Source organism: Camponotus floridanus, unplaced genomic scaffold (assembly GCF_003227725.1).
Source record: "Camponotus floridanus strain SB8 unplaced genomic scaffold, Cflo_v7.5 scaffold184, whole genome shotgun sequence".
Taxonomy (NCBI): domain Eukaryota; kingdom Metazoa; phylum Arthropoda; class Insecta; order Hymenoptera; family Formicidae; genus Camponotus; species Camponotus floridanus.
Window position 1 is genome coordinate 162,041 of NW_020229308.1, and position 25,869 is coordinate 187,909.

A 25,869-nucleotide genomic window follows, 5' to 3' on the forward strand; every position below is an offset into this window, starting at 1 on the left:
ACACACACACACCTAACATAATATATATATATATATAAACAAATATATAATTATATCGGTAATAACATAACTGAAGTTCACTCTACTGAAAGAGCAATGAAAGATAAATGATGTTCTTATTTCTAAAGGTAAGTCTTCATATATTATTTGACATTTGACGTTTATTTTTAACGTCAAAAGACACCACGTGATTAAAAAATGACGAATTGGTATCTTTATTCTTAAGGCGTCTTTAGATGGAAGCGTTTAGCGTCAAGCGTCGAGCGTCAAAAACACGTGCGCAGCACCCTTGCGCATAATTCTGAACAGGCAGATTCCAGCATCTTGACGCTAAAACCGCTAAAACAATGTCTAGTAACAAAATTTTAATAAATACGGTAGAGGTAAGTAGATTGTATATTCTTAATAGAAAATGTATTAATATATATAATATATAATAAATATAATAGATATAATAGATATAATAGATATCATTATACAATATATATTATAGAATTGCGCGATTAGTAGCGTATTACAACATAACCAAACAGAAGGAATAATTGGCATAAATATATGTTTTCTAAATACAACATGAATATTATTTATTACAATGTATTCTTTGTATAGGATATAACGTGTGGAGTGTGCACGTAACTTTTTTTTGTTTCTTATATTCATGATTAATAATGCTGCTGCATTCTAATAACCATTGATGATAACGATAATTAACTGACATTTTATTGATAATATTTGATAATAATGATAATATTGATAATATTGATAATAATGATAATATTTGATAATATTCCGCAATTTAGATGATTTACTGACTGCTCCAGCGTTTCAACAAATCACTAGGCACACTGCGCATGTCATACTTTTTGACGCTTTAACGCTCGACGCTAAAACGCTCCTATGTAAAGGCACCTTTAAGTCACATGTTTTTTGATGCTGGAAAATGAAATGAGCGTCGAGTGTCAAGTGAAAACCTACCCTAACGTTACATCGAATTTCTTGTTATTTTCATGAACAATGTCACGCGGCAGAAAAAAATAGCATTTACGGGCACAACGATTTTTAATCAAGTGCCATTTCTGATAAATAGAAGACCGTGGAATAAGCTTATCATCGTTCGTTTCAGCAATGTCGATTGAGCGTGCTGATAATGCGAGCTGTGTTCCGGTTATTTAAATAATTTTTTCAGTCGTAATTTTTTTTTCGAAATGTCGAGACTCGTTGCTGAAAAATTGGCACTTGTTACCGGTTCGTAGAATTTTTCTTATTTAATTCAGTTTAATTGGATTTTTATTAAAAAATTTCAGAGAAATAAATAATAAAATTTGTCCATGTAATCGTTACTCAGCAAGTAGAATACTAAAAAGTATAAAGTACAGGAAATCTTATCCATTCCTCTATTGCAGGTGCTGGAAGCGGTATCGGAAGGGAAGTATGTCGAGTTTTGGCTCGCGAAGGCGCTAATGTTATCGCAGCCGATCAGAATATCAAAACTGTTCAGGAAACTGTTGCTACTTTAGAAGGTTTATATATATACATATATCCTTATATCAGGGGAAAGAAAAAATTTTTGAAACTGATACAGGTTCATTTTCATATGTTTACAAAATTGTATAATTTTTTATTTTGGAATTTTATTTATTTTTCTATTCCCTTAATTCCCAATAGTTAACTCTATTTTACGATTATTAATTTGCTACATAGTATATTTTTGCTTGCAGGTGCTGAACATATTGCATTGAATATTAATGTTGGTGACCGAAACAGTGTCGAAACAGCATTTAAAGATGTTGTAAAGCAATTTTCAAAGCCACCTACCATTATTGTTAATTCAGCAGGTGTCGCACGAGCTAACTTTTTAACGAAGCTCAGTGACAGTGACTTTGATGATGTCATCAATGTCAATTTAAAAGGTACTTTTCTAATCATGCAAATTGCTGTTAAAGCAATGATAGAGGCAAATACAACCAAAGATTCTTCAATTATCAATATAAGTTCAATTATTGGTACACGTGGAAACATTGGACAAAGTAATTATAGCGCATCAAAAGCTGGAGTAATAGCTATGACAAAAAGCGCTTCATTAGAATTTGGACAGTATGTATTAGATACATATCTTAATTAATTTATTTAGAAAGTTTGCTAACATGAGAAATAACTGTATTATGTGTATTCTACAGATTCGGAATTCGGGTAAACACAGTATTACCTGGTTTTATAGAGACTCCTATGACTGCAATTGTACCTGACAAAGTTAAGGAAATGTTTATGAAAAGAATACCACTGCAAAGATTTGGAAAGCCTCAAGAAATAGCAGAAGTTATCGTGTTTTTAGCTTCTAATAGGAGTTCTTACATAAATGGAACCTCTATTGAAATTACTGGAGGACTAAATTAAGTTTTACTATTCAATCATACATGTACACATTAGGTGTACCATATAAATAGGCTATTAATCAAATATTATACATATATATATATATATATATATATATATACATATATATGTATATGTATATACAATATATATAATGTTCACTTTGTTATAGTATATCTATTTAATTCGCGACAAAATTAAAAAATTTTATTTAAAATTTATTTATATATTTTTATATATTTTTATATATTTAAATATTTTACATTTTGCATATCCTAATATGTTTTCATATGTATTTCGTATACGTTGATATTTTATTTCTTTGTTTTCTCTATTATATATGAAATTCTATAATACTATATAGGAAAATAATTATATAATAAAATTACATTCTGAATTTTGTCGCGAATTTAGAAAATTCAGTTTTTAAAAACATATTAATATATATTTTTTAAAGAAATATACAATTGATGTATGTATATATATATATATATATATATATATATATATATATATATTTATATAACATTTATATAACATTATATTTTTATAACATTTATTATATTTTTATGTTAAGAAAGGGATATATAAAAGAGGAATACATGTTAAAGAAAGGGATATATAAATAAAAAATTTTCAAGCGTGTAAAATATCCTATAATAATTGTGATAAATTACTTCCTTTTTCCTTCTTTCATGCTTGTGTTTTTTATATTCTTTTTCTTTTTATAATTTCGTTATATTTACGCTTATATTATATTTTATGAACTTGGTAAAATATTAGTAAGTTCTCTCTGTCCATACTATATATTTATGTATTTATTTATTTGTCATCTTTTTCTTCTCTCAACATCATTTATTTATTGATTTATTTAGCTTGCTATATAAGTCAGTCTTTTAAAATGCAAAACTAAATATTTTAGAATTTGACTTTGGAAAAGCGCGGTAAAACAATAAATTCGTATAAATTCAAATAATTAGCATATCGAAAGGTTCCCAGACAGCACAAAAAGACCAAAAGATGTCTAAAGGACTTTAAGACATCTTTAAGTCGTCTTTTAGATGTCTTTTGGACATGTGTGCTGTCTGGGTTCCGTGATGAATTGTTTCATAAATAATCATGATAGGCCGTCTACAATAGGTAATTTAAGCCTTAAGCTTTAAGAGATTGACCAATCACAGTCAAGTATGAAGAGAATACTCGATTGTGATTAGTCAATTTCTTAAGACTTAGGGCTATTGTTAAGGCCATTGTACAATGGCCGTAGCATAAGGTTGTAAGACGTAAGACTCAAGAAATTGACCAATCATAGTCAAGATTAAGAGAATACTCGACTGTGATTGGTCAATTTCTTGAGTCTTACGTCTTACAACCTTATGCTACGGCCATTGTAGAATGGCCTTAAGGATCGAATGACGCTGTGTTAACTTGTATCGCTAAATGGAAAGCATCGTTACAAGAAAAACGGTGGCTGGTCAGGCCCTCTTAGGCTTTTCTCTGTCTATGTATATCTTGTATCTTGCACGTGGTCTAAAAGACGTTGTTTGATGAATCTCGTAAAACGTTTCAACAAAAATAATATCGATTTTTAAAAACGATTTATATAGAAAGCTATTGACCTTAAAATCGCATAAAATTATGTAAGTACATATCAATTATATGTATTTGTTTCCAGCATCATTTTTTATTATCTTATTATCTTATTACATATGCTGTTAGAACAATTAATTCATCAATTTATTCATAGGTGTTAAAGATGGTTAGACATAACAATCAATTGCCGGATAATCTTCCACAACTGCAGAATCTTATTAAACGTGATCCAGAGTCTTACAAAGAAGAGGTCAGTCTTCAGTTATATTTTTTTTATGAATTAGATTATCATATTATTGTATTTGATTCTAGCCCTTTCTGCATATAGCATATTGCAATTGTAAAATACAATTGTAAAATAATTTTGTATAGTTGCGTATTATCCTGATATAATTTATATCTTTTTCACATATATATATTTAAAAATTAATTAATAAATTAAAAAGAATTAATGTGTTTGTTCACAGTTTCTTCAACAATATCTGCATTACAAATCTACTTTAGAAGTCTTTCGTTTGGAACCTACACAGTTTAACAAAAGTCTCGATGAATTGATAACCTTCTTGGCTCAGGTTAGCACACATAATTAAATTCTAAAGGAGATAAAAATATATATTATTTTTTAATTAAATATCATTATTCTCACAAGAGTATAATTTCATCAAACCTTGTGCTTGTTTTTGTTAGACAAGTGTAAGACAATCAGTAGGTGATAAAAATTGATTGTGATTTGATATTATTTTTCACATAATTTTAAAGTGTAATATAAAGATGGAAAAATATTTAAAAACGATAAAAAATAGCATTATATGCCGAAAAAAAATCATAGCTGAACTGTATTCTTTAATTGGTACAGCAAATGAGCCAATGCCAGAAAGTATATTTATATATGGTCATATGGCTACTGGAAAATCATTGATTGTACAAAGTTTACTTGATTATTTAAAGTATAATGTTAGCTATATTAACTGTATGGAGCATTTAGGCAGTAAACATATATATAACTATATATTAAGCGATTTAACTGCATTTTCAAAAGAATCGAGTACTGATATGTTACTGAAATACAATTGCGACAATATTATGGATTTTATACTCGTGCTTAAAAAAATTTTTCACAAAGATACACGTCCAATTGTATTAGTATTTGACAAATGTCATAGAATAAGAAATTTTGATGTAACTTTTTTACCAGCGGTCTTAAGACTTAGAGAACTGTCCTGCGTTAATATATGTACAATTTTTATAAGCGACATAACATGGGATAATTTTAATACTAAGATAGGTATGTTGAAGCCTATAAAGATATATGTTCCACAATACACAAAGGAAGAGTTAGTACAATTGTTATTATTAGACAAGTTAGCGAAATACGATGCAGACTTTTATAAGAATTATTTGAATCTCTTTCTTTCCGTATTCTTTCGATTTTGTAGAGATCTGAATGAACTTCGACACATGGCCAAGATAAATTTTGCCAAATATGTAGAACCTGTAGAAAATAAGCGTATTGAACCAGATAATGTTGCTGCACTGTGGCGTAATATTTCCCCTATTTTGAAATCTAATTTAGAAATAATTTATCTTAGAGTTTCCACGAACGATTTTTTACAACCTGATCATCAAATATCTCAAGAAATTGAGTCGACGACAAAATTAGCTTTGAGTTTCGAATTACCATTTTACGCAAAATATATGCTAATTGCATCATATTTAGCTTCGTACATTCCTGCAAAATATGATAAAGATATTTTTATGAAACAACGTAGTAAGAAAAAGAAAAAAGTACGGTCATTTAAGAAATCGGGAAAAATAGATTCGCAAAAGAAATCTTCGGCTTTTACCATCTCGAGGATGCTTGCGATCTTTTGCGCTATTCTTGAGGAAAAAGTAGACATCAATGCTAATTTGCTCGCTCAAATATCTACCATGTGCCAACTTGGCTTATTGTCTGCGGTTGGAGATAATGTTTTGCAGTTGGACGAACCAAAATTTAAATGCTGTGCTAGCCACGATTTTGTTACAGTTGTAGCTAAAACGGTTGGTCTTGATATGAAAAATTACTTAAGTGTGAACGTATAAATTAAATGCACTTGACATACATGATTCATGTTTAGTTATAATGTTTGTTTATTTTCATAGCTTTACCTAATGCTCTTATTAAATTTTGATTATAGAAGACTTTAGTGATGTAAAATTGCATATTTTTATATCTAAACTAAGATTTAATTTTCATGTATTGAGTACACATAATAATTTGTAATGCATGAAATAAATTTAGTATGAAGAATGTAGTTTTGTGTAAATTGTTCGAATAATTTAATTTTTCTTAAAAAAAAAGAGACAAGAGAATTTTGAAACCATATTCATTAATAAAATTCTTTTTTTTTTCTTTCAATATAATATATTAATTAAACAATGATAATTATCGATTGCATACATAAATATATTGAAGATAATAATGTAATATAATAATTTATATATATTAATTACATATCATTTTTTATAATTTTAAGAAATTGCTCAATAAAATACACATATGCTAAACACGTTTGTTATGTCGTATCATTTTTCATGTTATTGCAGGTAGCCCATTGTTATCCAGATGATTTAAAAACATATCCTCAAGAAATTGTTGATATATTACAAACTCATAATACTATATTAGACAATGAAATGCGTATGGTAAGTACGTTATATGTATTATAATTACATTATGTAAATACGATGGTTCATGTGTAACTGTTTAGTGTACTTAATTATATTTTTTACAGACATTCTGTAAAGCATTGATCCAGCTGCGCAACAAATCACTTTTAGAACCTATTGCACTTCTCAGTTTATTTTTTGAACTTTTAAAATGTCAAGATAAAATTTTAAGACAATTTCTCAAAGTGCATATAATCACAGATATTAAAAATGTCAATACAAAACATAAAAATACTAAAGTTAATACAGCGCTACAAAACTTTATGTTTTCCATGTTAAAAGATTCTAATGCCAAAGCTGTGAAGATGTCTATAGATATTATGATAGAATTGTATAACAAAAATGTTTGGAATGATGTTAAGACTGTTAATGTTATAGCAACAGGTTGCTTTTCTAAAATAACAAAAGTAGTAGTTGCTAGTTTAAAATTCTTTTTGGGAACTGATCCAGAAGACAAAGGTAGTGATGATAGTGATTCAGATGATGAACCAAATATGAAGGAAATTATGATGGCTAATAAAGTAAATAAAAAAACAAAAAAACGACAGAAGCAATTACAGAAAGCTAAACAATTATTTGTGGTAAATATTTTATATAAGTAAATTATTTATAGTATTTGTATTTAAATAATTTTTTTTTATGCAACTTATCATAATATTTATATATCGAATAATATTTATATATCAAAAATACATACTATAACTTTCAGCTCTAATGTGTATTTCAGAAAGCAAAAAAGAAGAAATCTAAGGCCCCACAATATAATTTTTCAGCGTTACATTTAATTCACGATCCTCAGGATTTTGCTGAAAAGCTGTTCAAACAGTTAGAAAAGAAAAATGATAGATTTGAAGTTAAGCTAATGATTTTAGATGTTATCTCTAGACTCATTGGCTTGCATAATTTATTTCTCCTGAATTTTTATCCATATATACAAAGATTTCTTCAACCTCATCAACGAGGTAAGATTAATAATGTAATTATCATTAAGTCATATTATTTGATTAAATTATAATACAAATTGATTCAGTAATTGACTAAATTGTTATATAAATTGACTTAATTGTAATTATATTACTTTATTAGTATTTTTCTTTGTTCCAAATCATGAAAAAAACATTCATGTAATTTTCTCAGATAACATATCTGCTTTTTTCAGAGGTTACCAAACTCTTGCAATTTATAGCACAAGCTTCCCATGAATTGATACCACCTGATGTGTTAGAACCGGTCTTAGAAACTTTAGTAAATAATTTTATAACAGAAAGAAATTCCGCAGACGTGATGGCTATAGGGTATATAAATCATTTTTAATTATTCATTATAAATACATTTTTATTGTATCTATATATGTCTGTTCTATTTATATAAAATATATATCCACAGTCTAAATACCGTACGCGAGATATGTACACGATGTCCATTGGCCATGAATGAGGTTCTACTTGAAGATTTAATACGATATAAACAGTATAAGGAGCGTTCTGTTATGATGGCAGCGCGTTCTCTAATTGGAACATTCAGACGTCTAATGCCTCATTTATTACGTAAAAAAGACAGAGGTCGTCTTACAGAAGCCAACATTATGATAAAGCCTTCAAAATATGGTGAAATTCAAGCAAATGAGTTCATATCAGGAGCAGAAATTCTTTATGATCAACATACCGAGAGTAATAAAGATACTGATAGTACAGAAGTAAGAAATGATGATGATGATGATGATGATGATGATGACGACGACGACGACGACGACGACGATAATGATGATGATGATGAATGGTTTGATATAAGCCAAAGTAGTGAAGAAGAAATCAGCGATGATGAATCGACAGCAAAGGATATAGAAACGACGAAATCTTCCATTAATGAAAATGACGATAAGAATTTATCTTGTAGCGAGAACAATAGTACAGAGAATAGTACAGAGAATATTTGTGAAGCAAATAGCAGAAAACGAAAAATAAATGAAGTCTTACAAAAGAAAAACATCTTAACAAAGCAACAAAAGAAGGCACAGAAATTAGAAATGAAGGAAAAGCATAAGTCAGAACAAAATGTGGATTTAACAACTGAGAAAAAAACAAAAGCATCTCTAATTTCCATTGAACGATTGCTCACGGATAAAGATTTTAGAAAAATTGATATCGCATTAGCAAAGCAACAAGTAACATTCGCTAGAAGCGGCATTAAAAGAACGCACGATCAAATTGAGAGGAATCAAAATGGAGAATTGGTAAAATTAAGCGATATAGAAAATATATATAAAAAACGCAAACATGACAAGGCTGCTCGACAGGAATCTGTAAAAGTATGTATAAAATATTATATTTTATTATTTATACATAATAGAGAGAATAATATTAACTAATTTAAATATTATTAAACTTGTAGAAGGGGCAAGAACAAAGAGATAAATTTGGTTTTAAAGATCGGCGACAAAATGCAATGTGCAGTAGAACGAATCGTGAGAAGAGGAAAGGAAAAGCATTCTCAATGCTGAAACAGAAATTAAAAGGAAAAGTAAAACGATCCTTTAGAGAAAAACAGATAGCTCTAAAAAATCATCTGCTCAAACAAAGAAAAATGAAATAATTGATATATTGTTTAGCTCCTTTTTCTATCTCTTTCTCAATAATAATAAATTAATTGTATATATGTATAAAAACATCTCTATATCCTAACTAAAAATAATATTCTTATATAACTACAAATGCGTTACTTACATTTTATTCAATGTTATGAAAAAATGTTCTTATAAAATTATATATATATATATATATATATATATATACATACATATACATACACATGTACCAACAGCATTATTAAGAATATATATATAAAAAATGAATTTAAATTGATATTATAGAATTTATTTTTCATGCTGCGTTTATATAACAAAATTATTCAAAGTATTTTATTGTGAATAAATGGATATTTGCACAGATTTGATACTTGATAAATGTATACTTGAAATTTGATAATTGCATACTTTTGTTATATATATATGAATATAAAGTTTTTTTGTGAGATTTATAGAAATATCAATTCTCGATTTAAAATAAAAAGCTCAAATTCAAGCGAAGTAAAAAATATAAAGAATATGTTTTAATTAAAAAGAAAAACAAATTATCTTTAATAATTTTGTAAGAATTTTAAATTGAATTTAATATAAAATTAACATAAAATTTCACATACGAGTCTTTGTTAATTTTTCTTTAGACAAATGGGATTTATATTATAGTTGAAACTTGTCATTAACAATTAAATTATTGAACCGAGATATATTCATAATTCTAAATTTTCGATTTATATTTGTAACATTGATGTGCGCTATTCTTTTGGTCCAATTAATCGCCAATCGCATTTGGAAACAAAACAGCATGACCAATGACAGTCGTCGCCATACTTGACCATAAAAGGAAATAAAAAAGGAGGCTCCCATTTTATTACTATTATTATTATTCGTCGTTGTACGCTGTTGCACGCGGTTTCTTCCCGGTCGCTTTCTCTCGTCTCTTATTACAAGCAACGCGAATTTAATCGGCGATCTCTTTACAATGTCGACGGTAGCGAGTCCTTTAGCCGTTGGAGGCATCCGACAATCGGGAGCGCCGGTGCGAACACAAAATGGTAAAGATGCTGAAAATCCACAAAGTTTGGTTAGATGTCTTGGAACTTTAAAATGAATTTCATGCGTCATTTTGACGATTGTTTCATTTTTAAAAAAATGAAAAATTTTTAAATTTACGTACAATTGGAGTCGCAAATGTTACAAACGACATATTAATCACTATTATGTTTTATATATAACAAAATTGTACATAGAATGCTCGATAATCTGGAGGATAAATGATTATTTAATGCAAAATATAAGATAAATTTTTAATATTATATATACATATATATTTATAATGATTTTCAATTAAAATTTCACATTTGTTAAACTATATTTGATTGTATATGTAACAGCTGATTTAAAAATGCCATTCTTTTAAGAGTACAAATCAATTTAAGAGATTCAAGATAGAAATTATAATAAAATAAATACCTTGCATAAATGTACTTGGATAATAATTAATCTTATTTAAAGAGCATATGGTAGATATAATATTTTAATATATATATATATATATATATATATATATATATATAATTTTTTACCTGTAATTATATAGACTTATATTTTAATATATAATTTTTGATATACACTATTATATATTATTAATTTATATACAACAATATATTAATTATAATTATATACAATAATATTAATGTGCATAAATTAAATATATTATTTCAGTTATGGCTGCCTCCGCTGTTGCTAATATAGTTAAAAGTTCATTAGGTCCAATTGGTTTGGATAAAATGCTGGTTGATGATATTGGCGTATGTACTATTTAGTTTTTTTGTATTTTTATAATGCATAAAACAAATATGTCTAACAAAAATATTACAAATGTCATAATTTAAGCTATAATTATATAATATTTGGGATAGGATGTCACTGTCACTAATGATGGTGCGACTATCTTACGCTTATTAGAAGTTGAACATCCTGCTGCACGAGTATTGGTTGAATTGGCTCAATTACAAGATGAAGAGGTTGGAGATGGTACTACTACAGTTGTAAGTAATATATTTATATATTTCCAAAAACTAAAATTTAAAATTAAAATAAACTATTTTAATGCAGTAATTATATTTTTTTATTAATTAGGTAATAATAGCAGCTGAGCTTTTAAAAAATGCAGATGAGCTTGTAAAGCAAAAGATTCACCCAACCTCTGTTATTAGTGGTTACAGACTTGCTTGCAAGTAAGAATTTAATAATTTATTTTATTGATTAAAATTATTTTCTTTTCAATATCAAATTAATTTCTTAAATAAATTGAATAACTTGAAAAACTTGACAAGGAAAATGTATCATGTTTTAGTTATTTATTAGTCAAAAAGTAAAAGGAAATTTTAGTTAATAACATTTTTATATGAAATTAATTTCAGAGAAGCATGTAAATACATTCAGGAACATTTAACTGTTAGTGTGGATGAACTTGGAAAGGATTGCTTAATTAATATTGCAAAAACATCTATGTCCAGCAAAATTATTGGAGCGTATCCTTTTTATATTACTCAAAATCTTTTTTTTGCACACATAATTTGTTTTTAATATTTAATAAACAATAAACGATAATTGTTTAAAGTATTTTCTGTGACTATGGTTATAATTAGTGATGCCAATTTCTTTGGTAACATGGTAGTCGACGCTGCTAATGCGATAAAGATCAACGATGGCAAGGGAGGCTTTTTATATCCTGTTAAGGCTGTCAATGTCCTGAAGGCTCATGGGAAAAGTGTTCGGGAATCAGTTTTAGTTCAAGGATATGCTTTAAATTGCACTGTTGCTTCTCAAGCGATGCCGAAGAAGATAACAAACGCAAAAATCGCATGCTTAGACTTCTCCTTACAGAAGGCAAAGATGAAGTTGGGTGTCGAAGTACTTATTACAGATCCCGAGAAACTCGAAGCCGTCCGTCAACGTGAAGCTGATATTACCAAGGAACGTATTCAAAAGATTCTTGCTGCTGGAACTAATGTTGTTCTTTTGTCTGGTGGAATTGATGATCTATGCTTAAAGGTAGAGTCGCACAATGAAAATGATTTGTCTAATTTTAGCACAATATTTATCTTTCTATTTTTTTTTTAGTATTTTGTGGAAGCTAAGGCTATAGCAGTGCGTAGATGTAAGAAAGCTGATTTGAAAAGAATTGCTAAAGCTACAGGCGCGCATTTTCTGACTTCGTTGACAAATATGGAAGGAGAGGAGAGTTTTGATGCTAGTTTCTTAGGAGAGGCTGCTGAAGTAGTGCAAGAAATGATATGCGATGACGAGCTTATTCTTATCAAAGGGTATGTCTTGTAACTTAATTAAAACATATTAAGAAATAAATCTAATTCTATTCAAGACATTCTAGGATCAAGCACACACAGTTTCCGTCATATATACACATATATACACGATTATTAATCTTTTTTTTTTTTTTTTTTTCAAATTTTAGTCCCAAAGCACGTACAGCGAGTTCTATTATTTTACGCGGACCAAATGATTATTACTGTGATGAAATGGAACGCTCCATACACGATGCATTATGTGTAGTTAAGAGAGTTTTGGAAAGCAAAAGCGTCGTCGCGGGAGGAGGTTGTGTGGAGGCTGCACTGTCCATATATCTAGAAAACTTTGCAACATCATTGGTATTATTGGATTATCTACATATTTTCTATCAGTTTTTATCTTGTTTTTGCATTAAAATATTTACAATCCTTTGCAATTACAGAGTTCTCGAGAACAATTGGCTATAGCGGAATTTGCACGATCTTTATTAATTATTCCAAAAACATTAGCCGTAAACGCAGCACAAGATGCGACTGATCTTGTTGCCAAACTTCGAGCCTACCATAATTCCAGTATAACAAAACCGGATCTTGTCGATCTGAAATGGTAACAACTTTATGATTTTTCTAATTTTTGTAATTGCTAATTAAAATAAATTATTTACACATGTGTTCTTGCAGGGTGGGTCTTGATTTACTCGTAGGAAGTATAAGAGATAACAAAAAAGCAGGAGTGTTAGAACCAGCCATTTCAAAAATAAAATCTTTGAAATTCGCCACTGAAGCGGCTATAACTATTCTTCGAATCGATGATATGATTAAACTAGATTCCGAACGTTCGAAAACGAAATCTTATCAAGATGCTATGGAAGCCGGTGAATTGGAAGATTAATATTAAAGTGCATTTATCTGTTACATTAAAAATGCGTTTATACAAAAATAAAACACATAAAAAATTATAAATCTTTTCACTGCATATATGAATGTCACAATATAATAAAAAAATGTAGATTGTAATTTAACGTGTAACGACGTTCTCGTATATGACGCACTGATTCTTATGATGTCACATGCGTGATAGAAATATGCCGTAGCGATACAGTCTGGAGATAAAATAAACTGTAACGGTTTTTGACCTCACAGCGATAGTAAACGTATTAATTACTAATCTAATATCTATGATTTATTGTTCATATACGTACATTGCACATATATCAATTTTTGTATGTGCATAATCTGCTATTTAAAAATTAAAAATAAAGCTTTTTCACACTATGATGCTGTACTTATTGATTACATTAACACAGAATAAAGATAACATAGAATATTTAAATAAACCTTTAATTTTGTGGTTATTGAATTTCTATTAAAAATTAAAAGATATTAATTTTCTTTCTTTTAATTTATATAAATAAACTTTTACAGAATTGTAGTTGATAATCGTGATATATTTATAATACATCAATAATATATTTTACTTCTATGCTAATTATATTAATGTATCATCCAAAGATGCTTATTTATTACAATGAAATAATATGACCATATGCAATAATAAAAAAGAATGTAAATATTGTGTAATAAAATATTAATATAAGCCTATTTTAGGCTCAAAGATGTCACTTATACATCATGTAAAAAATAGAAATAATTATATAAAAGAATATTTTAGTAGAACTTAATATAAATTATTATATATATATTTATATGTAATATATATAGTATAACAGTTCATTAATGGAAAATAATGGAATAACAGTTTTAAGTATTATATGATATGTATGTTTATAAAGTTCAATTTCATTAATAAACAATATTATATATAAATATTTATTTTTTTAATAAATTTTTTGATGAGCAGAGATTTTTAGATGTTATCTATAATATATTTGCTACATCACATACACATGGCAGTTAACTGATTTTTTTGTTAAACTTAATGACATTATTAAATTATTTTTTTATGATTATATTTTAACAATGCATTTTATATGTTTATTTAAAATGCAAACTCGCGACTTTATTGCAAAATTTTGATGCTAAACAATTGACTTGCTAAAATATGTTGTTTGTTTTTTGTAACATTTTTCATAAAATAGATATATAAGTGCAACAATAAATCATTAAACAATCATTAATCTTCTTTGATACTGTAATACTCAGTACTTTTAGAAAATAGTTAATATCACAATTAAATCATGTGATTTATCTATTTAATAATCCTTTTATTCTGCAAGTAGATGTTGCAAAATATTTTACAATAAAGTGCTTCTCATGAAATTCACATGACTTACAAGTGAGATATTATGAAAAGAAAAATATAAATTTCATGTTTTTTATATATTTAAATATTTTTTCAAAGACAAAAATAGAAAATATGTGTTTTACTATAAATACAAGACTAATATATAAAATAAAAATAATACATAAAATTATTATTCACAAATAGTTAAATCAAGTCTTCCATTAATAACTGTTTACATTACAAATAAGTGTATATATAAGCACTATAAATAATTTCTCTTGACAATTAATATTCTTGGAACTTGTAAATTAACAAACTAGAAATATTTCACTGCATTAAAATCTTATTATGTCCTACTTTATTAAATTTTTCAAAATTAATAATTATATCAAAATTTAGTAAATTGTGCCAATAGCATGTCTATGGTATTGGACCTTCTTGTAGACTTCAGTCACTAATAATAGTAAATATGTATATATGTTGTAAAATATTATTTAACTATTTATTAATTTTATTTAACCCTGTTTAGATTGGTGAGTGATGAAAAACATGATTTTTGGAAAAACAAAAATTTAGCAAGATTAACAAGAAGAGTCCATTTAAATAAAAAAAGAAAAAAGTAAATTGTGATGTAAAGAAATAATGCAATGTTATTAATAGAATCGTGTAGCAATGGGCACTTAATTGCAATTTTGTAAGATAGGGGAGAAAAAAAATGGAATATTTTCTTATTTTTATAAATTATTCTGTTCTTTAAAACATAATAAATTCTTTCAATACTTTTAAGATTCTTTCAATACTTAAGATTTATTTACGAAAAATGTGAATTTTGATATTTTCTGTGCGACAGAGATATCAACATTTTTTCCCTGCTGATATTCATATAAATAAGGGCAAATACCTTTACAACGCGGGATTTTCAAATTTTGGTCCTTTTGTGACTATAATCTCAGCATATGAATATTCTTGATTGAGTTCTAATACTTGGAACTTTTTCAAAACTAATAGTGTATAAAACTTCTGTGCAACCTATAAAAATAGAATTATTATTTTAGAATTATTATTTTCAATATAAAATTTCTTATAAAGAAATAAAGATATTGAATCATTTTATTAAAACACTAACCTGTTTGCGGTTATTCTTGAATGCCATATCCGATAGTGTTAATTTATCTTTGGTATCTAGTTTGCTCTTAATAACATGATACATATGCGCTGCTCTTTTGTTAAGAACGCGCTCTTCAAACTGTTCATAAGTTTCATCCATTTGTTGTTCCTCTTGCTGAAAAATATAGCATATCGTAAATAATTAGCATTTTTCCATAAATATTTTTCTGTAATACTGTAATAGTATAATTTATAATCTAAAAATAATATTTGCAATATAAAAAAAATTACAGGTCCCACAGATGGTGGAAATTCGTAATCTTCATGATTCCATGGTGTGGCGGGCCCTCTTTCTGAAATTGCACCAGGCGTATGTGCTGGTGGATGATGTTCATCATAGCCCATATACGAAACTTGCGGTTGTGCCTATTATACAATATAAATAAGATTTTTTATGTTTTAATACTAATACTAATAGAGAGAAGAATAATTATATAAAACATTGTTTGAAAATGTAATGCAATACAAGGTAACGATCAAAAGAAAACTGCATATTTAACACTCTTAAGTTGCATAATATTTTTAACATATTTTAGTCACGTGACGAGTGTTTCGACTTACTTGATCATAACCCATATTTTCCATTTGTGGCAAATCGGATGTTTGTATGGCGGGAACAGCTTCCTCTTGTGGAGGTACTTGCGCTTCTTCATGTGTATCGAGTACTGAACTGACTTCAGCTGGCGCAATTTGTGATATTTCTGAACTGAGTAGCGGTGTTTCAGTAGTTGGTGGTGCTACCACCGATGGTTCCCTAGAAGGCACAATGCTACTTATGTCAGAAACTGATGGTTCTGCTGGTAAAGGTACTTCAGACGATATAGATGATTCTGCAGGAAGATTATGTTGCGTGATTATGCTCGGAATTTCTACTGCCTCAACAGCACTTGTCGATGATTGACTGATATCCGCTGGCGTTGGTTGAGGTGGTTGAGGAGGTTGTTTTATCTATATAAACATAATATTAAATTATATTAATATTAACTATGTTTTGTAAAAATTCTTTGCCAGGAATTTATTCTATTTTTCATTAAAAATGTTTATATATATATATATATATATATATATATATATATATATATATATATATGCAAGTACTAACTTCATCATCCTGTGGCGCTTTTCGTTTTCGTCCTGTACGTTTATTGAGAATACTTTGTTCATAAGAAGATGGTTCTACTTCTGGAGCATCTCTCATTTGTTCCAGAGACATATTATCTTCCTCAGCTCCAAGTCGTCCAAAGTCTTCATGATCATAAGACTTGCTGGTTAGGTGTCTTTGATAATTCTGTTTTAATAGAACATTAGAAAATTTTAATAATATTAACAAGTGAAATGTTATGGAATATTCAAACAATTATATAATGTAAGATCGCATTACCTTAAATAGAACACGAGCTGGAATAGAACTTCCTGGTAAAGCAAAGAGTTTTTCTACACCACCTGTTTCCTTCCAATGCATCAATCTTTTTGTAGGTGGTGCCAAGTCCAATGTCGTAATAATATCACTAGTATCAGATAGCTGTGCTTTCATTTCTTCGCCAGAAATATTTTTCACTTCATCAACAATGAGTTTACGCTTGCGCTTAGTTTTTGTGAAACCTTTAAGGAAATAAATGTTTTTCCGTTGATTATTAAATATATATCAATATTAACTCTTCAACTACAGCTGTCGTCAATAGATAAGTATGAGTACATACTCCTAATTAAAGGGTTAACATAAAAATAATTTACCTTTTAGAATAGATGCATCGATCGGAGGTAATGCAAAGCTTTCTTCATCATCGTGTAACAATGTGGTTTGATCTTGTAAAGGTGGTGGTTCTTCTACATTATCAACTGCATGTTCCTCTGGTATAACTGGTGGAGCTGGTGTAAAGCGTCTACTAGCGACACTTATCCTTCCATCAATTTCTTCTCCAGTTGCAGCTGGTGTAGCCGGTCTGGAGCCGTCAGTGCTACACAGAATGCATTTTCTCAATAATCTCAAACTTTTACAATATTAAAATTTTATATAGAAAGATATATCAAGCCAAAACAATAAATACCTCATGCCGCCCATTGGAGATCCTGGACCACCAAAATGATCGCCCATATCTTCATCAGATTCATCATGCACAGATGCAGCAGTTCCAGGAGCTGTACCTGTGTCTTGTTGTTCGGTTATCGAACTAACTTCAGGTACAGGTACCTCACCCATTGGAGCTTCATCAAATAAACCGCCTTCAAAGAGACCTCCCGCTAAAGAAAAATGTTATAATTAAATTATTGTCAGGTTTGATGTTACAAGAATAATAACTTTTTATCACACCTATGATATCTTGGCCAAGATGACCACCAAAACCATCATCTCTAATAGGTGTATCTATGTCCATAGGTTGCGCTGTAGCAGATGTTCCTGCAACTGGTTCTTTTTCTTTTTGTTCCAATGCTGTTTCTATTCCTGGGCCATCACTAAACAACATGTGAGTCTAAAATTGTATTAAAACAATTAGTATTTTAAAATTACATTGTTTTAAAAATTTAGTAAAGATTTATTAACATATTCTTTGATTATCAAATAAAATTGAAATCAATTTTTAGAAAGTTTTAGGAAAAATATAAAAATATTGATTAAATAATTTTAATTATTAGATAACAAAATTTTGTCATTTAATTATCTGTAACATTTATATATCTATATATTTATATATTTATATTGTATTATCAAAATACAATATATAACTACTTTTGAAAACATTCATGAAGCATATAATTTTGCTCACCATATATATGATAATTGATGATATAGAAAAATATAATTATAACAGAAAAAGAATAAACAGTACCTGATCTAATGAAGGTTCTATACCACTACCATGTCGTAGTAATTCTGGTGGTTCTGCATCAAAACTCATGTCACCAAAACCTTGATCGTGTGTAACCAAAGATAAACTACCATAATCTTCCCTCATTGTTATTTCCTCTGCTCTAGACTGATTCAAACTAAATTGAGCTTCAATATCAACATCTCTGAAAAAAAAATAAAAGTTATAAGATAATTAAATAATGAAATATCTTAAAATACTCTGTATCATAATTGTTTATAAAAAAATATAATAATATTAACTTACTTAAGTTCAGGCATAGCAGTATCAAAATCATGAAATACTTCTGGTAAAGTGATAGCTGTTACAGCCGCTTCTCTATGTTCCTCAGGTAGATCTACCATTCCAGGCCTAAAGGCCATTTTAATCTTTACAAAAGCTTCATTGCAATCAGCCAATAAATATTTGGCTTTTCTTGAATAGATTCGTACTACTCCCAATAATAAATGACCGGATGTTCTCAAAGCCATTTTAACCTATTACAAATTTTTAAAAAGAATTTTGAAACATTAGTATTTTACAAATATTGCGATATGCTAAGGTAACACTTACCTTTGGTTGCAATATACCGTCCACTGATTTTTCTATGTTAGTTTCAAACACATGTGCCTTTGTTATTTTCTTGTCCCAATGAGCAGCCAACCATATTCGAGCCAAAGGCCCTTTTTTGGCCAACACAAAATGTGCGTAAAACATGATTCTTATCCTTCTTTAAGCTGCATCAATAAAGATTGGATTAAATTAACGAGTAGATAAAATCACATTTCTAATTTCAAATATAAAATAAGAAAGACGTTATTTAAAAAGATTATAATTAAATATTTAATAAATATTATTCTACCTAAGCTCAAAGAACTAAACACATCAGTGAATTAAATATTTGTCATTAGCAATATAATGTAACATTTGGCACGAGATGTAAGGCAAGAAATTTAACATTAGTATGACGCGTCACGCATCAATTGACGTGGAATGATACATAAAATCAACATAAAAATTCACAACGTTGTTGTTTAATTCGTGAAAATATAAACATCAATGCACAAGATGGCGTTTCCGTCTACAGTTTTGGCGGTTACGAGATAACGTTAAATTTCAGGTACATACCAGTTCCGTTTACGATGCGTACAGCTTGTCACCGAGATATCGTCCGGTCGTTAGGCCGTGCAAAGCAGCGGCATATTCTGCGACAGGAATAACTGCAACTGCGACGATCTCTCAGAATATCGGCGCATACGGTACGCTTTCGTCTTGATGCGTACCTCCAAACTGACCACGATTACGCGCGACACACGCCACACATGACACACAAGCATGCAACACACCGATTCACCGTTAAACTTGCGTTCCGAGACCCGTCTTTCTTTCGCTACCTTCGAGTTCGTAAACGTGTAATTTTAGCTACGGTCAGAAAGCTGAGGATGCTTTGAAGCGTTTGATTGACCAATCAGGTTAAAGAAATCTTTATTCCTTTTGTTTTGATTGGTCAATCGAACGCTTCAAAGCATCCCTAGATCATACCTTTAAATGATTTTCGGAGCATTTGGTCGATCAATCAAGACAAAGAAATCTTTCCTTTTTTTTATCCTGAATGGTCAATTAATAGCGTTTCCGAGTGAAATTTGAGATTGATTAACGTTAAAAATTCTATTACAGATATTTGGATTAATCAATAAAATGTTTCGAGTAAGCATTTGATTGATTAATTGAGTAAAGAATCTTGTGTTTTAAAATAATGGGATATATTTTATATTATTTATATTACTAATATTTTATATATATTAGTCAGATTCAAGATTCATTTTTGATCGGACATATGTTTATATTTGTTGTTTATGAATATATGTTTATGTTTTGTAAAATTTTTGAACGTAAATTAGATAGACTGTAAAAAAAATTTAATTCCTTTTTTCCGATTGCTTCAACTCCAATCTTCAATTTTCGATGTGTAATTCGGCCTTAATGTTTCGCAGAAGGCGAATCGTTGAAAATGCTGAATGATGATCCCCTCTCCTTAATCTTATTTTCTCGTGATCGAGAAGTCGAGATTCAGAGTTCAGACTGTTCAGAGAGATTTTCGGATGTATATAAGATTTCTAACCTATATGAGACATTGAAAATATAATTTTAATTGCACGTCGCGTTTTAAACTTTTGCATGGATATATCTCGTTATATATATGACAAATTTTATATAGCTTGTACGTTACAGCTAAAATTAACAGTAATTTTATGTCATAATTTCTAATTATTTAACGATTGATTATCATTAGCTCATACTTGGTACGATACTGAATAATTTATATCTTATTTTAGATAAGCTACTTTAACAATGGGAAAAGTTTATTCTATGTTAATACGACCTATTCGCACGTTCAATATCGAAAATCGTGCGACAAGAATCATATCTCGAGAGAAACCTATACCTGCACCTCAATATCCATCCACTGAAAGGCAAAAGAAATTGTCGGAAGAAGGTAATATTGAATTATATAATATTAATTCTTACCATATTATTGATTGACTATTAATTGAAAATTAAACTAAATTTAGAAATATGTTCTTTGATATTCTTTCTTAAGTTTGTTATGTAACTCTGTATCTTTTTGTGTTTAGTAAATCCAAATTTCATAAAAGAACATTATCAAAAGAATATGCAACTGGATCAACGCTTAAAAGATGTTTTTGTAACATCAACAGACCCACAAGTATGTGTTCTATTTTAAATTTATATCCTTAAATTTAATTTTAATATGCTAAGTTTTTGTTGGATGATTTCTCATTTGTTCTTTTTTTACTTTTAAGACTACAGTCATATTGAATTGTAATATCAGAAGTGAGAAATCATACGTTTTAGTCTTGAGACATATATTGAAATAATTTTTTTTAAATGCAATCATATGCGTTCAATAATATATGGATTAATTAAATACACCAAGACTCTTTTTAATTCGAAAATTACTAAATAATTTTATAAATCTTGGAAAAATGTTGTAAAGTCTGTTTTTTTTAGCAAAAAATGAATTACTTACTTTTATATATTTTGCAAGAATAAAATTTGTGATTTCTCGTTTCTGACATCATAATTCAATATGATCATGAGGACACAAGAGCCTTAAGAAAGACATGAAAATAATTTGTTATAAAAATATAAAGTTTTGTAATTTATTATTTAGGAAGCAATTGAGCCAATGAGAGAACCAAGGCTTTTACCTCAGAACAGAATTACACCAGAATATTCACTTGATTTTTTCGAACCTACAATGATTCCTGCAGGAAAGTGTTCATTAAAGCAAATTTTAGAATTTATTATGCAACATAAACATGATCCTGTAACATATAACAGTGAAAACATAGCAGTTGAATATAAAATAGATAAGAAAATAGTAGGTATGTAGCATTTATTTCTAATAATTAAATTAAAATTAATCTAATACTCATATATTAATATTTAAAATTTATATATTTCAATCTTTTTAGACGATATATTAAAACATTTTAAACTTTATACAACTGCAGAAAGTTCACAAACATTAATAGATGATTCATTCCAAGAAATGTTTGATGATGCTATGAAGGAAAAAAAGAGGAGGGATCTTCTAGAAAAAGAAAAGTAATATGAATATTATATATGTATATATAGAAAAATAATTTATTAAAGATTATTTGTACATATATGATTTTTTTTTCTAAATATAATTATGTAATATGTGTGAGTGTATAGCGCCTAAATATCAACAAATAAATTGGAAATAATGTATATTTTATAGTGAAAAAAAAATTCCACAACGCGCGCGCGTTAAAATATTCAGAAATTAAATGTGTTCTCTAAATTAATTATATTAATTACATTCTTATGCAATCTGATTATCTAAATAATCTGAATTAAATATTGAATGAGAAGAAATATAGTATAAACATTATAGTTTAACAAAAAATAGGCTTATCTAAAAAGTCACTACCTACTTCGTTTTCTCATATTTCTCACATAAAAGTGAATATTAGTCTTGGATTAATACCGATACGTACTCCTGATCGATTTCGAAAATTGATGTATTAATCATTCTATCATGATACCTGGAATCATTGATACCTGGAAATATTTTTTTAATGTGTTATAGATCTCGATATTGAAATGTTCATATAAAATTATTAATTATAAATTGTAATTACAAATTTTTGTTACAATCTGGATATGTCTGTGTGTGCATAAGATAATACATTAAATTGTTATAATACGGATATCATAAACTTAAGAAATACTTTGTTTATTCATCATATATAAATGATTTCTATTTTTTATATAATACATACAATATATATGATACATCATAAATATCATCATAAATATAAAATCATAAATAATATGATTGATAGAAAAATTTTGTGTTTCAATTTAAACAAACGAGCTGGAAAATAATTTTATCTAAGCATGCGAATAGATGGTATTAATAACTCTAGCTTTAAAGTTGAAATAAATTTTAAACGCACTCAGAAAGTTCTACTTCCCATCCTCTTCGCACTAAGTGCAAAGAATGAACGATCATCGACAGAGATCTCGAGCCGAGACAAAACGAGATCTCATGCCCTCACATTCAAGGAAAAGAGCTATAAACTCTTCATCGTGGTTAATTAAATAGCCGACAAATGAGTGTGAAGATATGATATATCTTAAACTTTCGTCGCTGCTGCATCCTAAATATAGTAGTGTTGGAAAATTTTGATTACGAGAAAATAGTTTTCTCTTGTGGCCATCTACTGAATTACAAAGCAATTAAATTTTTGACATTCTAATGCACAGACATGTGATTTCTAGAGCGGATAATCTTGTCGTTTGGGAATCGAGATTATTTATTATTAAGACAATATGCATATAATAAAAGCGAGAGAGAGAGTGAGAGGGGAGGGGGGGGGGCGCAATGTAGATGATGTTGATAAAGTTACAATTACAAGGTATTGTTAAAATAAAATGATTGATGTCAAACACAGAAATCAAAGCTTAATTTAAATTATATGTAATTTAAATTTTTCTAATATTATTAAAAGATTATTAATTGTTACTGTCTTTTGATTTTTATATTCTTATTATTTTGGAATCTTACAAGTATATGTAAGATATTATAAGGTGTTATATAGTGTTATATCGTGTTATATTAAGGATGTAAAACAAAACTGAGATAAAAATAATTTACTTACATCAAGTTCATCTTGCTTCATTAAACTTCAATTGCAATCCAATTGATGGTCCGCTTGAATATGACATCGGTCATCAGTCCAAAGTAATATATATATTCTCTAAATTAATTACATTAATTACATTCTTATGCAATCTGCAATAAAAATTTATACAGTATTTACATAATAATTTATAACATCGTTAATGAAATCATGTAAAAATATAGATTATTTGAATATATTGCTTACTTGCTATGATATGATAAATTGCAACAATCACAATCAAGATGTGGAATTGCTTGTGGTTAGACGGCATCGAGTGAGAATAATCAGGAAAAAAGTCCTGGATATCTAAACTTGTTTTTGGAATGGTCATAGTCTTCTCCATCATCCAGTAAAATGCTTTCATTTTTAATTTTTTTTTCAATTCTGCACCAACTTCTTCCCGTATACGTTTATTATAGTTATTTAACCAACGTCGCTGTGCGTAACACGTGTTAATATTATAATCAACACTTATTTTATTCTTTATCGTTTTTGTTTCTTATAATATATAAATTCAGTATAGTTTTAGACAAATGTGCTTAAGACCTACGTGCAATGGAGTTAACATATTGATGTCAATAAGTTTCGGTTCATAAGGAACCAGAGTAATATCTCTGAATTTGAGAAATTTTTGCCCATTATGAATCTGAAACATAACTAACAATTAGCAACTAATAATTCACATAATTATATTATTAATTATAAAATGTATTGATAAGAAAAAGTTATCATTGTGTGTTTTATGTAGGATATAATACAGAGGTAATATATAGATCTACCAATTTGCTAGCCGGAATCACTTCAAGTATATTTTCCAAACGAATTCCAAAATCGCCTTCTTTATAATATCCCGGTTCATTTGATAGGAAGAATCCTGGTTTCAATTTAAGAGAACATCCTGTTACTGAATTTTTGCATCCATAATATGCTACATGGATAGGTGCTGCAATATGTATTGTTCTATTAGAATGGCTTTTATTAATTATATTTAATCTTTTTTAGTAATTATTTTCAGAAAACTACTGATTACAAACATTCATGAACTGAAGAGAAATGACCGATTCCATGACCAGTCCCATGCATATAATTGTAACCGGTACTCCACAACGGTCTCCGTGCAATAGCGTCCAATTGATCTGTCGTTAAATCATTAGGGAAGATCAAAGACGATAATTCGATCGAACCGATCAACACTCTTGTATAAGCTTTTTTCTGCTCATCGGTCGGTACTCCAAAATGTACAGTCCTTGTTATGTCAGTGGTACCATCTGCCAAATAATTTTATTTTATACGTTTTACGTTATGTCTCGGAATTTTTTGAGTCTAATATTAAAATTAGCAAAATTATTTTAGCAAAAGAGTAAGAAAATTTGGAATTTTACCCAAGTATTGTCCTCCGGAATCAACCACTAACGTGGACGTGGTTCCGATTTTAACATTGGTTAAGTTAATTGGTTCATAATGCGGTAAAGCACCGTGCGAACCATATCCCACGATTGTCGGGAAAGCGATACCCTTATTATTATCTTGTTCGTAACGAAATTCATTGGCCACTCTCGCCACTTGCATCTCGTCCCATCCTTCAGAGTCCAATTCATATTGTTCTTCCATGTAAGCTAGAAAATCGCACATAGCTACCGCATCTCTCAGATGAGATCTTCTCATACCTGCTATTTCGACTTTGTTTTTTTCCGCTCGCAGATCGATTACAGGCGAGGGCTTAGCCAATCTCTTCTCTGGTGGAATCTACAAAAAATTCCATATACTCAGTATATTTATAAATTTTTTAATTATTGATTCGAAA

The 25,869-nt window shown here is 28.6% G+C and overlaps 7 protein-coding genes and 1 non-coding gene across 13 annotated transcripts in view; 5 read left to right on the plus strand and 3 right to left on the minus strand.

Moving 5' to 3' along the window:
- Nucleotides 1-210: 210 nt before the first annotated feature.
- Nucleotides 211-2,459, plus strand: LOC105253158 (estradiol 17-beta-dehydrogenase 8). The gene is made up of 5 exons (XM_011261001.3): nucleotides 211-383; nucleotides 801-1,245; nucleotides 1,404-1,520; nucleotides 1,719-2,094; nucleotides 2,178-2,459. The coding sequence occupies exons 2-5, from the start codon at nucleotides 1,206-1,208 to the stop codon at nucleotides 2,392-2,394; spliced, it is 750 nt and encodes a 249-aa protein (XP_011259303.1). The 5' UTR covers nucleotides 211-383; nucleotides 801-1,205; the 3' UTR covers nucleotides 2,395-2,459.
- A 1,393-nt stretch (nucleotides 2,460-3,852) lies between these two features.
- LOC105253160 (protein SDA1 homolog) lies at nucleotides 3,853-9,297 on the plus strand. Of its 2 annotated transcripts, XM_011261003.3 has the most exons (9): nucleotides 3,853-4,013; nucleotides 4,121-4,216; nucleotides 4,434-4,538; nucleotides 6,553-6,651; nucleotides 6,741-7,256; nucleotides 7,403-7,637; nucleotides 7,835-7,970; nucleotides 8,062-8,983; nucleotides 9,067-9,297. In XM_011261003.3, exons 2-9 carry the CDS (start codon nucleotides 4,130-4,132, stop codon nucleotides 9,265-9,267), a joined length of 2,301 nt encoding a protein of 766 aa, XP_011259305.2. In that variant the 5' UTR covers nucleotides 3,853-4,013; nucleotides 4,121-4,129; the 3' UTR covers nucleotides 9,268-9,297. The 2 variants fall into 2 exon arrangements, with proteins under 2 accessions (XP_011259305.2, XP_019883666.2); XM_020028107.2 differs by lacking the exon at nucleotides 6,741-7,256.
- Nucleotides 4,723-6,160, plus strand: LOC105253159 (origin recognition complex subunit 5). The gene has a single exon (XM_011261002.2). It carries the CDS (start codon nucleotides 4,738-4,740, stop codon nucleotides 6,046-6,048), a length of 1,311 nt encoding a protein of 436 aa, XP_011259304.1. The 5' UTR covers nucleotides 4,723-4,737; the 3' UTR covers nucleotides 6,049-6,160.
- Nucleotides 9,298-10,127: 830 nt separating the features above from the next.
- On the plus strand, nucleotides 10,128-13,707 carry LOC105253162 (T-complex protein 1 subunit alpha). The gene is made up of 10 exons (XM_011261005.2): nucleotides 10,128-10,308; nucleotides 10,979-11,064; nucleotides 11,176-11,304; nucleotides 11,396-11,493; nucleotides 11,680-11,790; nucleotides 11,908-12,313; nucleotides 12,383-12,585; nucleotides 12,735-12,927; nucleotides 13,011-13,174; nucleotides 13,249-13,707. The coding sequence occupies exons 1-10, from the start codon at nucleotides 10,236-10,238 to the stop codon at nucleotides 13,457-13,459; spliced, it is 1,674 nt and encodes a 557-aa protein (XP_011259307.1). The 5' UTR covers nucleotides 10,128-10,235; the 3' UTR covers nucleotides 13,460-13,707.
- On the minus strand, nucleotides 12,921-20,174 carry LOC105253161 (double-strand-break repair protein rad21 homolog). 2 transcript variants are annotated; one of them, XM_025407701.1, is made up of 14 exons: nucleotides 19,954-20,174; nucleotides 19,399-19,562; nucleotides 19,093-19,322; nucleotides 18,808-18,991; nucleotides 18,291-18,450; nucleotides 18,028-18,220; nucleotides 17,714-17,937; nucleotides 17,361-17,581; nucleotides 17,082-17,267; nucleotides 16,541-16,927; nucleotides 16,211-16,345; nucleotides 15,939-16,094; nucleotides 15,714-15,841; nucleotides 12,921-13,166 (listed from the first exon to the last, which is right to left on the minus strand). In XM_025407701.1, exons 2-13 carry the CDS (start codon nucleotides 19,540-19,542, stop codon nucleotides 15,716-15,718), a joined length of 2,346 nt encoding a protein of 781 aa, XP_025263486.1. In that variant the 5' UTR covers nucleotides 19,543-19,562; nucleotides 19,954-20,174; the 3' UTR covers nucleotides 12,921-13,166; nucleotides 15,714-15,715. The 2 variants fall into 2 exon arrangements, with proteins under 2 accessions (XP_025263486.1, XP_019883665.1); XM_020028106.2 differs by lacking the exon at nucleotides 12,921-13,166 and having other exon boundaries at nucleotides 15,562-15,841.
- Nucleotides 20,175-20,878: 704 nt separating this feature from the next.
- LOC105253165 (protein NDUFAF4 homolog) lies at nucleotides 20,879-22,462 on the plus strand. The gene is made up of 5 exons (XM_025407703.1): nucleotides 20,879-21,046; nucleotides 21,162-21,322; nucleotides 21,462-21,553; nucleotides 22,022-22,235; nucleotides 22,326-22,462. Exons 2-5 carry the CDS (start codon nucleotides 21,178-21,180, stop codon nucleotides 22,460-22,462), a joined length of 588 nt encoding a protein of 195 aa, XP_025263488.1. The 5' UTR covers nucleotides 20,879-21,046; nucleotides 21,162-21,177.
- A 218-nt stretch (nucleotides 22,463-22,680) lies between these two features.
- Nucleotides 22,681-25,869, minus strand: part of LOC105254285 (xaa-Pro aminopeptidase 1) — a 34,139-nt gene continuing 30,950 nt past the window's right edge. For 3 of the 4 annotated variants that reach the window (XR_003122636.1, XR_003122635.1, XR_003122637.1), the window contains 7 exons: nucleotides 25,448-25,811; nucleotides 25,100-25,333; nucleotides 24,845-25,008; nucleotides 24,616-24,711; nucleotides 24,270-24,501; nucleotides 24,042-24,175; nucleotides 22,681-22,938 (listed from right to left, as the gene is read on the minus strand). Coding sequence is in view for 1 of the 4 variants with exons in the window: in XM_025407704.1 (XP_025263489.1) it covers nucleotides 24,159-24,175; nucleotides 24,270-24,501; nucleotides 24,616-24,711; nucleotides 24,845-25,008; nucleotides 25,100-25,333; nucleotides 25,448-25,811 (1,107 nt within the window). In the remaining 3 variants the exon portion in view is untranslated. Of the gene's footprint in view, nucleotides 22,939-23,915; nucleotides 24,176-24,269; nucleotides 24,502-24,615; nucleotides 24,712-24,844; nucleotides 25,009-25,099; nucleotides 25,334-25,447; nucleotides 25,812-25,869 lie in introns of those variants that run through there. The other variant, XM_025407704.1, reaches the window with a different exon arrangement.
- Nucleotides 23,331-23,518, minus strand: LOC112637629. Its single transcript, XR_003122639.1, has one exon. It is a non-coding gene; the product is annotated as a small nucleolar RNA U3 (small nucleolar RNA).

Excerpts from the sequence above, each read along its gene's own strand:
- LOC105253158 (XM_011261001.3), top strand. The coding sequence starts at position 1,206 with ATGTCGAGACTCGTTGCTGAAAAATTGGCACTTGTTACCG. Across the intron at positions 1,246-1,403 it reads AAAATTGGCACTTGTTACCG|GTGCTGGAAGCGGTATCGGA; the intron begins GTTCGTAGAATT and ends CCTCTATTGCAG. Across the intron at positions 1,521-1,718 it reads AACTGTTGCTACTTTAGAAG|GTGCTGAACATATTGCATTG; the intron begins GTTTATATATAT and ends TTTTGCTTGCAG.
- LOC105253160 (XM_011261003.3), top strand. The coding sequence starts at position 4,130 with ATGGTTAGACATAACAATCAATTGCCGGATAATCTTCCACAACTGCAG. Across the intron at positions 7,638-7,834 it reads TCTTCAACCTCATCAACGAG|AGGTTACCAAACTCTTGCAA; the intron begins GTAAGATTAATA and ends TGCTTTTTTCAG. Across the intron at positions 7,971-8,061 it reads GCAGACGTGATGGCTATAGG|TCTAAATACCGTACGCGAGA; the intron begins GTATATAAATCA and ends ATATATCCACAG.
- LOC105253159 (XM_011261002.2), top strand. The coding sequence starts at position 4,738 with ATGGAAAAATATTTAAAAACGATAAAAAATAGCATTATATGCCGAAAA.
- LOC105253162 (XM_011261005.2), top strand. The coding sequence starts at position 10,236 with ATGTCGACGGTAGCGAGTCCTTTAGCCGTTGGAGGCATCCGACAATCG. Across the intron at positions 12,586-12,734 it reads GAGCTTATTCTTATCAAAGG|TCCCAAAGCACGTACAGCGA; the intron begins GTATGTCTTGTA and ends TTCAAATTTTAG. Across the intron at positions 12,928-13,010 it reads AAAACTTTGCAACATCATTG|AGTTCTCGAGAACAATTGGC; the intron begins GTATTATTGGAT and ends TTGCAATTACAG.
- LOC105253161 (XM_025407701.1), bottom strand. The coding sequence starts at position 19,542 with ATGTTTTACGCACATTTTGTGTTGGCCAAAAAAGGGCCTTTGGCTCGA. Across the intron at positions 16,095-16,210 it reads TTCCACCATCTGTGGGACCT|CAAGAGGAACAACAAATGGA; the intron begins GTAATTTTTTTT and ends TATATTTTTCAG. Across the intron at positions 15,842-15,938 it reads TCAAGAATAACCGCAAACAG|GTTGCACAGAAGTTTTATAC; the intron begins GTTAGTGTTTTA and ends CTATTTTTATAG.
- LOC105253165 (XM_025407703.1), top strand. The coding sequence starts at position 21,178 with ATGGGAAAAGTTTATTCTATGTTAATACGACCTATTCGCACGTTCAAT. Across the intron at positions 21,323-21,461 it reads AAAGAAATTGTCGGAAGAAG|TAAATCCAAATTTCATAAAA; the intron begins GTAATATTGAAT and ends TTTTGTGTTTAG. Across the intron at positions 22,236-22,325 it reads AATAGATAAGAAAATAGTAG|ACGATATATTAAAACATTTT; the intron begins GTATGTAGCATT and ends CAATCTTTTTAG.